This window comes from Notolabrus celidotus, chromosome 23 (genome assembly GCF_009762535.1).
Source record: "Notolabrus celidotus isolate fNotCel1 chromosome 23, fNotCel1.pri, whole genome shotgun sequence".
Lineage (NCBI taxonomy): Eukaryota > Metazoa > Chordata > Actinopteri > Labriformes > Labridae > Notolabrus > Notolabrus celidotus.
The window spans coordinates 8,994,468-9,007,121 of NC_048294.1; the positions used below are offsets into that span (position 1 = coordinate 8,994,468).

The following is a 12,654-nucleotide window of genomic DNA, read 5'->3' on the forward strand; positions in this document are numbered from 1 at the left end:
AATGGTCCTGGGTCAATTTGACCCGGGGCATATTCAATTATCCAAAAGTGTCAGAACCCCAAAAATATCCCAATACACATTTTTTTTAAATCTAATTTTTAACTCCATTACTAAACATTTAAATGAATATTTAGTCCATTGGTGTTCTTTAATTCTCACAGATCATAGTTTTTCATTCAAATTTATGTCAAAACTTTTTTTAATGTACATTGGAAAGCCCTAAATATAAATACAATACTTTTACATGACATAGATTTTTGTTTATTTTATTTTAAATTTTGCATTTTTTATGAAGTGATGTCGATAAATTAACATGACATCTCTTCTGTCACATGCTGCCCAGATTTTTATGCTACATTTAGCTGGTTTGGAAGGTATATATTACCTAAAATAGACTTTAAAAAGGGTCAATTTGACCCGCAACATAACAGGAGGGTTAAGAAAAAGTTTCATCTGCATAAGTTAACTAATTATGTCCTGAAAAAGCAGTCCCTTCATCAAAACATTATTTTTTTAATGAAGGATTTTAACATAAAATTAATTGATTTTGCTGCCTTTCTGTGCAGTGCTGTGATAAACAAACTGCACTCCATATATTCACAGAGGACATTTAAAATAATGATTTCACAGACAGGTGAAAAGTTAAATAATTGACAAGTTAAGTGAACAGAAGAAAAAGCAGTTCAAACATTAATAAGCTTCAGACTTGCTGACGGGGTTGTAAACAAACTGCTGAGTGTTCCTGACTGTCTTCATTGTGGCCTGGCTCGGGTCATTCATAACGTGGTTGGCGTAATTATTGGGTGGTAGACACTGCTGGGTTATTACTTACGTGTGTCTGAGTTTGTGACAGCATGACTGCTGGCCTTAAATGAGGCTGCGGTTTGTTTGTGTACTGAAGGGATTTCAGCTGAGGTACAGATTTGAACAATGAAAACACAGCTCAGCTGCAGCATTGTAAAAATATCACTCCAGTGAACAGCGTTTGACATCTTGGACAGGTTGTTCTGTCCCTGTGTCCTGCTTTGTTGGAATCCTGTTGACGCTGATCTGGTCCAGAGTCCAGTTCTGCTTCACTTCACTCTTTTTTTTGGCCTTCCCAAATCAAGCAGAGAGGGGAGGCAGAATTTCGGGAAAAGGGTACATCTCCCCTTAATAATAGCCTCGCCCCAAATACAAGGCACAAGGCAATTTTCATGCTCTGATGACCGTCTCTCTGACTTGTTATTGCAACGGGGCTTTTTTCTGTCTTTCAAGTCTCCCTTTGAGCATGTGCACTTACATCATTGTTTATCCACCACCCCATTAAAAACCACTTTCTTTGACTCTCTGGATTCTTTCAGTGGGGCTACGATTTGCATGAGAAGTGGCCAAGAATGGGCCCCTTTCCCGTTTTCCTCCCTTTGTGCCGCCATTCTTTTATTCCAAATTCTTCTCACTTACGCTCCTTCCTCGCTTTGTGCTGTGCATTATATAAGAGTGCTGCAGAACACCGGCCAATCAGTCAGCTAATGTAGCCATGGCACTGGGCACTGGCTTCATTTCCACTGCTACATCATTTCCCCTCCCTGCCCTGGAGGTTCATAACAAGTTTAGAGAGGAGACAATGTACTGAAATTCAAATAGTGCTGTTACTAAGAAAAACACATAAATGCATTATTGAGCCCACTGAAACTTGCCTACTTGTATTTATGGGTACAGCCAGAGACTTTAGCTTAAGCTCTGAGCCACAGCTTTGTGTTATTTGGCCTTTCTCAAGACACTGTGTCTATATTTACCTACCTGCAGCTCTGCAACAGGCTTTCATCTTGAAAGTTAGGTAACAATTACCTAGAAGAGGCTCCACAGCAACAAAAGATTATGAGCTTAACTTGCACCCATACTAGAAGGCGCTGCTGGACCAGATTGTGTACTGTTGATGCAGCTGCAGTGTTCAAGTGCTCCACAGGGGGCATTGTGACCTTTGACTTCTTCTGCAGCGCTCAATAATCCTGTTAGATCTGGCTGTCTGGATGCTTGGGCACAGCACGAGATGAGTAATTGACTGTGATTCTGAAAAAGTTTTTTCCAGTGGATAATTAGAGTTGGAGTGTCACACTGAGTGCACAAGTTTCTATAAGTGTGAGTGTGTATGGGGTGAAGCAAGGAAGCAGAACTAATGACATTTCTAAAAGAAATTCCACTAACAAAACTACAACCATAAAAACATGAATAATGATGAAAAACAATATATCTCTTTTATTCACCAGCTCTCATTTTATTGCCAGATTTACCTGATAATCTACGGAAGAGGATTAGGGCCACTGAATAAAATAAATAAATTAAGGTCCTTTTTTAAAAAAAATAATTATTGTCATGAGAAAAAAGTCAGAATTCAGAGATTAAAGTCAGAATTCAGAGAAAAAGTCAGAATTCTAAATTCTGAGAGAAAAGTCAGAATTCTGAGATTATAGTCAGAATTCTGAATTCTAAGATTATATTCAGAATTCTGAGATTATAGTCAGAATTCTGAATTCTAAGATTATAGCCAGAATTCTGAATTCAAAGATTATAGTCAGAATTCTGAGATTATTGTCAGAATTCTGAATTCTAAGATTATAGCCAGAATTCTGAGATTGAAGTCAGAATTCAGAGATAAAAGTCAGAATTCAGAGAAAAAGTCAGAATTCTGAATTCTGAGAGAAAAGTCAGAATTCTGAGATTATAGTCAGAATTCTGAATTCTAAGATTATAGTCAGAATTCTGAATTCTAAGATTATAGTCAGAATTCTGAGATTATAGTCAGAATTCTGAATTCTAAGATTATAGCCAGAATTCTGAGATTGAAGTCAGAATTCTGAGATAAAAGTCAGAAAAGTCAGAATTCTGGGATTAAAGTCAGAATTCTGAGATTAAAATTAGAATTCTTACTTTAATCTCAGAATTCTGTGACATTAATGCTTTGATCCATATTTCGCATGTGGAGTTTTCAGTATGAAAACGACTTTAAAATGACTACATATAGGTCAGAAAGAGTCAGGGAATGCACAAATAACCATCAGAAAGAACACAACTCATGCAATAATGGAGTAAGACTTTGATGTATTAAAAAAAAAAACTCCAAGTAACAAATTTGGAGTTGAAAAAGAACATTAAAATGTAATTTTACAGCGATGTATCTTCAAATCTGGACTTCCAGGAGCAGATGAAATGCAGAGACGCCTCCGTGTCCCCTCATTAAGGTGAGTTATAACCAGACGGTCTTCACTTTCACAATCCGGCGTCATCCTGCAACAGGATACAATGTTTATTTTGTGTTTGGGACAGGAGGAAAGCTCACGGATTACTAACAGAGCTGTAAATGAGTGTGAGTCACATAAATGTGTGGACATGTGTTGACACAATACATGAGGATTTGGTTATATTCTCAAAGAAATGCAACAAATGGAGTGTAAGGAGTATTTCAGTTGCATTAATCAGTTATAGTAACTTTCTCTGTCCCATATTTATGTGATCTGAAATATGTTTGAGTCCAGGGACGAGTCAGCAAGAAACATCTTTGGCAGTCATCACTATACGTTAAACCACGTGCTAAACCTGGGTTTAATTTTCAAGCTGTGGAGATATTTTTGTTTGAAGGCACGTGTTCAGAGTCACACTGTTTGCTCATTTAACAGTTTACTTATTGTAGATGCATGGAGTTCAATCAGTCCCGATATTAAATAATATTTTTACATCCTTTTTCTTAGCTGAGTACACAGTCTGTGGTAACTGTTTGCCTTTGAAATTCACATTCATATTTGTTTGTAGGTCTGCACTACATTTAATGCTACAGCCAAAAGTTAGTGATAATTTAACTTTCCACAATGACTGAAAACAGGAGGAAACAGCTCGCTTCCTTGCTTCAATGATCACATATTCCAATAAACAGCAAATCTGAAGTTCTCTAATTGAATTACTTTTAAAAATCTGCTTTTAAGAGACACACATATCTTAAACTATTCCTTTAAATTAGGGCAGTCAGTTTATTTTTCTGCTTAGTTGGCATTATCAGCCAATTTACCCATTTCCTTACACACATATTATGAACACGGGGTCAAAACGGCCACATGTTTTCCCTTTCCTGTTTTCCATTAGTGTCAGGCCTGATGAAAAAAACCTAGTATTGCAAAATATCACTAAGGTCATGTTATTTAGTTGCTGGCCTACTTAAAGGAACAAAAACATTCACACTGACTGGGTTGTTTAAATCTTGTGTTTCCCCTCCTTTTCTTAACTCAGTGCACTTTTTTGAGATTTCAGATTTTGTTCACTTACATCTTTGCTTTCGCGACAGTCCCCACAGATGCATCCCATGCAGCCGTTGACCACCTGGATGCCGCACAGCACCAATTGCAGCCCCCCCATTGCCAGCAGAATGGAGAACAGGACGACATGCCACATCACTGCGTTCTCGGGGAACAGGCAGGTCGTCCACAGAGTCTGGTTTACAAGGTAACCGTCCTTACCCCTGCAGAAACACAGTTACAGAACATAAGCAATGTCCAACTCTCACAAAGAAGCATTAAGAAAATACGTGTAGCACGCCAAGTTTGGGAGAGCAGGAAGAAAAAGTGTGATGACTGAGTAGAGGAAAAAAATGTGTGAATGGAACAAGTGAGGAATGGAGAAAGAAACATAAGGAAAAACATAAGAAAAAACTAAACCAAAAAAGTTAATAGAAATCTCTTAAGGTTTGTTCGAGAAAGGTTCAAATGAAGTCAAATATGAATGAAATGGGATGACATCTTAGGATATGCTCTTTCTCATTCCCTTGGCATGAGTAAGATGTGAATATTGATACCACTCACATGTCTGCACAGTAAATGAATCACTAACAGCAGGGTTGGTTGGCTTTGCTAAGCATGAAGACAAGAAATATTGGGAAATAGTTAGCCTACCTAGCCAATATGATTTACCTCACAGTTAGACTAGCTTTTTTCCCCTGTACTGAATCTTTGAACAAAGAGAAACAAACAAAAACCAAAGCTTTGCATTTACAGTCATGACAGTGGTGTTAAACTAGTAACTCTGGGCGAAAAAGTCAAAAAGAGTGAGACCCCAAACGGTGAGCGTTTCATTCTAACAAACTATCGTCTTTAATGAGAAGTCTTGAAAGTGAAGGGACGTCAAGTCAAATTTATTCATAAAGCACATTTAAAACACAGCAGAAGCTGACCAAAGTGCTGTACAATACATAAAAAACACAATGTGAGACCAAAGCAAACCATTATTTGAAAAAGAGACAAACAAACAACAAGGAAAGTACAACATTGGGAATTGAAACCTATTCAGGGTGAGAGGACTCAAATGCTAAACTATAGAAGTTTGTTTTGAGGCGAGTCTTGAAAGAGTCGCCTCCCCTGATTGAGGAGGGGAAGCTGTTCCAAAGACCGATATTAGAAGACCTCAGAGGCCTGGAGGTGTGTTATAGAGGGTTGTGACTTTAGACTTGGAAATTTTGGAATCTGACAGTCACGTCACAACTGGCGAAACCCCAACTATTTGGAAATTACTGATTCGCCATTTAATCGCTCAATGTCCTTTCTCATTGAACTCATCCACCTGTTTTTTTCTGTGGAGTTAGGCTTGCGGTTTGCACCTTTACTAAAGTGTAACTAAACCCCAAAACGACTTTTTTTAGCTGAGAACATATTATATCTAGATTTAGTAGTGCTGTTAATCAATGTGGGTCTTGATCCCAGCAGTTGAGCATAAAGTATTAAAATTCCTCAAATTGTGTTGTAAATGTGTGTAGAGACTGCCATCTGCAGGTCGAAACCTGACTACTGCAATGGAGTTTTTCTAATGGCTGGCTGAGTTTACGGTGACATCATTTGGTACTTCCGTCTGTCATCGTACCCTTTATAACCTACCTCTCCACATTCCACAAACTCCAGCCCTGTCCAAATGTATGCATTGACGTTCCAATGGTATTTTCTGAAATTCCTGTGTAGATGTTATTCCTTGAAACTCGGGGGTTTAGCTACTCTTTAATTTTTTAATTTTCATTTTTTTTAAAGTTATACTTTATTGTATAGGACAGCTGAAGAGAGACAGGAAATGTGGGGAGTAGAGAGCGGGGGGATACATACAGGAAATGGTCGGCCAGCAGGGAATCGAGCCGGCGACCCCTGCGACGAGGACTCTAGCCTCTGTATGTGGGGCGCTTAGACCGCTCGGCCACCAGCGCCCCGTTACCCTTTAATATTTTTACTAAGCTACACTAATTAGCTGCTAGCTTTAGCATCATTATTTACAGTCATGAATGGTGTCAAACTACTCTGTTTAATCTGGGCAAAAGTGTATGGCCCAAAATGGTGAAATATCAATTTCAGCAAACTTTTCTCTTAAATATGAAGTTTGGATAGTGTTTTAAAAAACACTAGTTTTAAAAGTTTGGAAATTTGAGACATGTACGATGATATCACAACTGGCGAAACCCAACTGTTTGGTAATCACTCAGTTGCCATCTTGTCTTCAAGTGGCTTAAAAATAATTGACATAAAAACCAACTGGAAACCAGGTAACAGGTAACTGTTTTCAAAACTGATAAAAATGCAAAGACTAACGAAATCAGGGCAGGACAAGTTATTTCTTATATAATCCACAATAACCTTGATAATCTGTCTGGATTAATGATTGTTTTGTTCCAACAATGGTCCAAAATGTAAATATTTCTTCTTATTTCAACACTTTCAAACATACTACATGGCTGACTTCACTGTGCACAGTGATAGACAGTATACAGGTGGTTGGATAGCAGAACCCCTCATCGAAAAACAGAAATAGAAGAAAAGAGGAAACTGAGGTTTTCAGGAGGAAGCACAATCACAGGTTGAATATTATTATTCCACCACGGTTCTGTCTCCTGTTGGCCTTGGTGACCTTTAATCTGCTGTCATCAGGAACAGCAATACATATTAACAGCTTGCTTTTATTTATTAACATTTGTCCCAATCAGCTGATGGGCCTCCGTCAGGTGACTCAGTTTTTCCTGCCTAAGCTTGTAAAAATGCTTCAGTGGTGCTAATCCTGTTCTCTCTCAAGCATTATCACTTTGGCTGGGTCTCATGTTGATTTGGAGGCCAGCGAGAAGACAAAGTATAATAGAGCAATTGTTCCTAAACTGCAAATAATTCGTCCAAGAATGCTAATCTGTAGCTTAGCAAGACCTATGATCAAGCTAAAAAAAGAAATCCAAGCATCTCTGGAGTTTTTCTTTCAATTGAAGCTGCTCTGACACACAAATGAAGGGTTGGACTAGTCTGCCACCTGCTGGATTGTCAAAGCCGTGCGTTTTCTTTTTTAATAACCAAGAACTGATACTTCTCTGCTTCTCTAAAAGAAAGCACGAAGTTGGTAAATTTAGCTAATGGAGACATCAGAGAAGAGCAGACAAACCTATTAAATGAGGAAGGCCTGTAAAGGGGTGCAAATAGACATTTTAATATGTGTGAGTAAAGGTTGATAAACACTTACGAGCCCATGTTCTCAAAGGGGTATTCCCATTTGTCACCCTCCACCTGACACTTGGGTCCGATAGCCAGACCAGCTGAGGCCACACTGACACAGTAGATTGATCCGACCAGGCCGAAACCGGAGCAGAACACAGAGTTCAGCATCTGAAGAAGGAAACACAGTGGACACTTAGTTAATTAATTTGTCATATAAGAAATACTGATGTCTACTACACCTAAAACTGGGCCCTCCCATACAGGAAGTCACTTTTTCTTCTTCATCTGTTCTTGTTTCTTTTCTAAAATGAACCTTTGTTGCTTTTATTTTTAACCTGACCTTTGACCTGAACTCCCACACTGCATGAATTCATTATAACTTAATACTATTCTTAAAAGTCATTACATTACAAAAACTCTTCGAATCAGTTATCAGGAGACAAGTGGTGACCTGTTGAATACATAACAGTTTAATTTGTTGTATTTAATTTAACAGGGACTGTGTGCGATGACATGAATCCTTTATCATCAATCAATCTTTATTTGTATAGCGCCAGATCACAACAAACTTTATCTCAAGACACTTTTACAAACACAGCAGGTGAAGACCTTACTCCATGTTTTATTATTAGCAAAGACCCAACACCAAGACCTAATCCACCATGAGCGTTGCACCTCACAGTATTTAACTCGTTACTGAAGCATTAAGGTCGCCGTTCACGGAGAGAAGGGGTCTGATTGAAACACCTGAATTCAACAATTAACAGGTGTGGCCAAATACGTTTGCTGTATAATGTACATCAGATTCAGTCATGGCTCATTTAGATACAAAGCTTTATCCAAGTAAACTGACAAACGCCATCTACTGGTCAAAGCCATGAATTGTGGATGCAAATGCAAGAAGATGGATTACAGTGGGGATAGTGAGTCCACAGGGGATGCAGGTCAGCTTGGCCCCTCAGTTTGGAAGATGGTCCGAGAACAGACATGGAAGCTAGACTAACAACTGCTACAGATGAAATTTAGCTAATTTAACAAAGTCCAACAAAAGCACTTTTCTCAGTGTACTCAAAGTTAGGAAGGAGTCATCCTCTGCAGTGGTGGTTACTCCAGCTTATATTCCTCTTTCTCAACCCAAAGCCTCTTTGGCTAATACACTAACTATCGGCCCTCTTTGTTTGTTCATCGGTCTTTGACATCAGGCCGCCCTCATCTTTGCCTTTTACCGCCGGTCATTATCGGTGCAGTCCTTTCAGTGAAATGTAAATCTTTCAAATGACTTAACTCACCCGGCAACGGTTTCCACAGCATCCTGCCCCACAGCAACCCTTGCCCCCAGCCCTGATAGCTGAGCAGCTGGGACACAGCATCTGAAAAGTGCAACACATATAAACCCTCAGTTATCAAAAGCATCACGCGTCATGTCTTCCCTTAAGTATTTTCAATGCAAACAACAGCAGAGTCCTTTAAGCTTTTATTATAGAGGCTTCATCGGATTAAATGGATGTTTCTGTGTGTGTCTGTTCTGTTATCTCTTTAACCAAATATTTGTGAATCCTAAATGGATGTTTCAGTCTCTCTCCTCGTCTGTGCAGGCAATGACATCAAACATCCTCTTAGTTTGGAGGAGGAATGGTTAGAATTAAAACTTCCTTGTCTTTATTTGAACAGTTATACACCGGTGATAAAGGTGCTTCCTTTTACACGACTCAAAGGTCTCTGTGATCCATTAATGAGATACGTTTTATGAATTATTTATGGGCCCTTTACTTATCAGTTAGGTGTGAGAGTCGTAAGTGAGGAATTATGGGGGATCGAACAGTGAGTTTCTTAATGGCGTCAAAAAACTTCCTCTTTGAAAAAGGAGTGTAGTGGCTGTGTCTCATTTATAATATTCAAAGTAATTTTCAGTTCCTTTATTTGAGGTAGAAGAAGATGATAAATATACCTCAATGGAGCTAACTATATTTATACAAAATATTTAAAAATAAAAGTGCTCAGTGCAGACAGATAACTAAAAATTAAAACTTATTACTGAACATGATTTTCTTGTTTCTTTTTATTAAAGATTATGCAGCACTTTCATTTCTTCACAAAATCAAGGTAGAGATAACTTTCTGCAGATTTTCCCCCTCCACTTTAATATCCTTGTATATATCTCCTTCATCCCCAGCGCTTTTGAACATAGATAATTCTAACTATTCTGCGCTTCTGTATATACTTTATTTAATTTAATTTAATTTAATTTAATTTTATTTTATTTTATTTTATTTTATTTTATTTTATTTTATTTTATTTTATTTTATTTTATTCATACGATAAGATAAGATAAGATAAGATAAGATAAGATATACTTTATTGGTCCCCTGTTGGGGGAAATTCTTCTGTTACAGCAGCTTACAACACAGGACAGTGGAACACAAAAATATAATAACAATAATAATAGCTATGATACAGGTAAAATAGAATCAAATAAAAAAAAATAATAATAATAATAATTATAATACAAAAATAAAATAGAATAGAATAGAATAGAATAAAATATGGCAACTATTATATACACACTATGTACACTTCTATCTGATAAATAGATAGGTAAATTATTGCACGGATAAAATTGCACCAGGTTATTTAAAAAAAATACACAGTATGAAGAACAGTGCGATTCAGATGGATATAATAGTTATTTGTGAATATTCATATTCATATTCATATCTTATCTTATTCCTTCTGCTATGAATATTTTGACTTTCTTTTATACTATTTATAATTGCTCTGTATTGACCGAATTTCCATCCCAACGATAAATAAAGTATTTCTGATTCTGATTCTGACTTTAGGTGGGGTTTTTTATGTAATACCTTACGTTTTAATGCAACAAAAGTTAAAAATTAATAAAGTGTAGTAAAAATATTTATTACTTCCTGTTAAAATAAAGTAAAATGGACGTATAAAGTGGTATTAACTGGATATGGAGAAGCAAAAGTTATTTTTAATTCCTGTTTTTTCATGTTTAAATATTGTTTGATCCAGAAAAGAGTTCTTAGTAAAGTTTTGTTTGTATTGACTTTGATTGACAGCTTAATATAAAGTAAAGGAAAGGAAAGTAAAGGAAAGTAAAGGAAAGTAATGTAAAGTAAAGTGATACCCATTACAGTTTACAAGTTGTCAGCTGGCAAGTCACTATGTATTTGACACATTTTGCTATAAAACATGATAGATAAAGCAAGATTGAAATAATACAATGATCATTTCTGTCGTGTTTATGCAAAAAAAAAAATCCTTAATAAAACTATAAAAATATTCTGCAGCTTTGGAGTCAGGTAATGACTGACACAAAAATAAATAAACCACTTTTAAATTTCAAAATCTGACTTTTCAGGTCATACTCACAAAGAGGCCTCCTCCGATGAGGCCCCCCATAAGCCAGACCTGCAGGGAGATCTGATCATTATCCAGACTTTTCCCATCAGGGAAGAACAGCAGCAGGTTTGAGATCATGCAGATGAATGCAGACGGCAGCAGGATCAAGCCCACCAGGCGGGCACACTTCCCCGTACAACACATGTTTAATTTTTTTATCTCCTTTTTTTTGTTCCCGCTCTGTCTCTGCTCTTCCTCAGAGTGTGTTCGAGCCAAAAAGAAGGCAGTGCAAAGTAGAGGAACCAAAGTGGAGGAACCAAAGAGGAGGACGCGTATGACACACAACACACCTCTCTTAGTCACTGTGAAAGTCAAATAGAAGCGGTGACAGAGCGAGAGAAAGAGGGGGCAAAGGCTGAGCAGTGGTGTGGCTTCAATGTTATCTGATGTCACACCTGTTAATCCAATAAAGGGTCTTGGATACAAATGAAAGCCTCCGTCAGTGACAACATACTCATCTACAAAAATCAAAGTTAAAATACGATCAAGCCTAAAAAATGAAGATCAAAGAAAGTGAAGGGGTTTCTGTGCATGTGTGTTTGTGTGTTTTAAGGGGGCTCTATCGATTGGTTCAATGCCCTTTGGTTCCTCTTGATACGAGTCCGTTCTATTTATGGCCTTTTGAAAACCCAAGAGAAGGCTTGGCTGATAGAATAGCTTAATAAAACCAACTATTATCAGTAAAGCAAGGGGTGTAAATTCATTTTCTGGTTTATGATGCCTGGAGGGGACCTTGACTGGTATATACTGGATGTGTACATACCTTGTTAGGACCTGTGGACCTTAAGCACGCCACAGTCACTTCTGAGGCCCTTGCTCATATTTGGGGTAGAGTTTAAGAGCAGGCTTGGCAGATTAAAGGCTACAAAACTAAACATCCACCTGAGAAGTGCTGAGTTTAAATTCACAGGCTGGTTTTAATGCCTGCTGAGGACTTATGGCAACTTATGGGGACCAAAACGCGTTTTTCGACCGCAGGAACTTTACCCCGGAACTAGGAACTTTACCCCTGAACTACGAGCGTTTCGACCGGAGGAACCAGGGTCTAAATTTAGTCCAGGGGTAGATAATCTCCCCACTGAAAAGCCCCTGTTTGGTAGTGTAACATTAGTTGTAGTAGGTGGCTGTACAGTTGGGTAGTACTTTTCAAAGGTCCTTGGACTATCGGTTGAACGTAACGGTGTTTGTGGAGTTTACACAGTTGTTGAAACACAGAGGGAGTTCCTGGGAATGCATACTAGTTTAGCTTTTTATTAAGATTTCAAAATATTATTTAATAAAAAAAAATGTCTCCATACGTCACTGGCCTGACTTGTACAATCTACCCAAGACTTCAGCTCACAGTCGAAACGCAGACATTAATGGGGGCACAGGAACCTTTTAGATCAGGGGAAAGTAGTTATGGGGGCTAAAAGACCCTGGAACTCTTGGTCGAAATGCACCTAATGTCACCATAAAAGTTTGGGGGAACTTTTAAAGGGAGGTGAGGATAAGGTTATGCTTTTCAAGTGTAAAAAAAACCCAAGTGCTAGTCATTTTATTTACATGTAGGTGTGAGTATTGTGCAGCCAATATTGGTAAACCATGTGCTTTGCATACTAAATTTCTACATTTAATAGAAGATAACAGAGTTAACGTTGATTTTAATATAAAGGTGCTTTTCAACCGCAGGAACTTTCCCCAGGAACCAGGGACTTTTTTATTAACTATGTGCCAAATTTTGGGTCTAAATTTAGCTCCAGTGTAAGTGATCTAT

At 37.8% G+C, this 12,654-nt stretch overlaps 1 protein-coding gene across 1 annotated transcript; it reads right to left on the reverse strand.

Annotated features, from left to right (window-relative positions):
• Window positions 1–2,933: 2,933 nt before the first annotated feature.
• Window positions 2,934–11,094, reverse strand: tm4sf5 (transmembrane 4 L six family member 5). The gene is made up of 5 exons (XM_034676924.1): window positions 10,869–11,094; window positions 8,765–8,845; window positions 7,501–7,643; window positions 4,297–4,489; window positions 2,934–3,267 (listed from the first exon to the last, which is right to left on the reverse strand). Exons 1-5 carry the CDS (start codon window positions 11,040–11,042, stop codon window positions 3,250–3,252), a joined length of 609 nt encoding a protein of 202 aa, XP_034532815.1. The 5' UTR covers window positions 11,043–11,094; the 3' UTR covers window positions 2,934–3,249.
• Window positions 11,095–12,654: the final 1,560 nt, after the last annotated feature.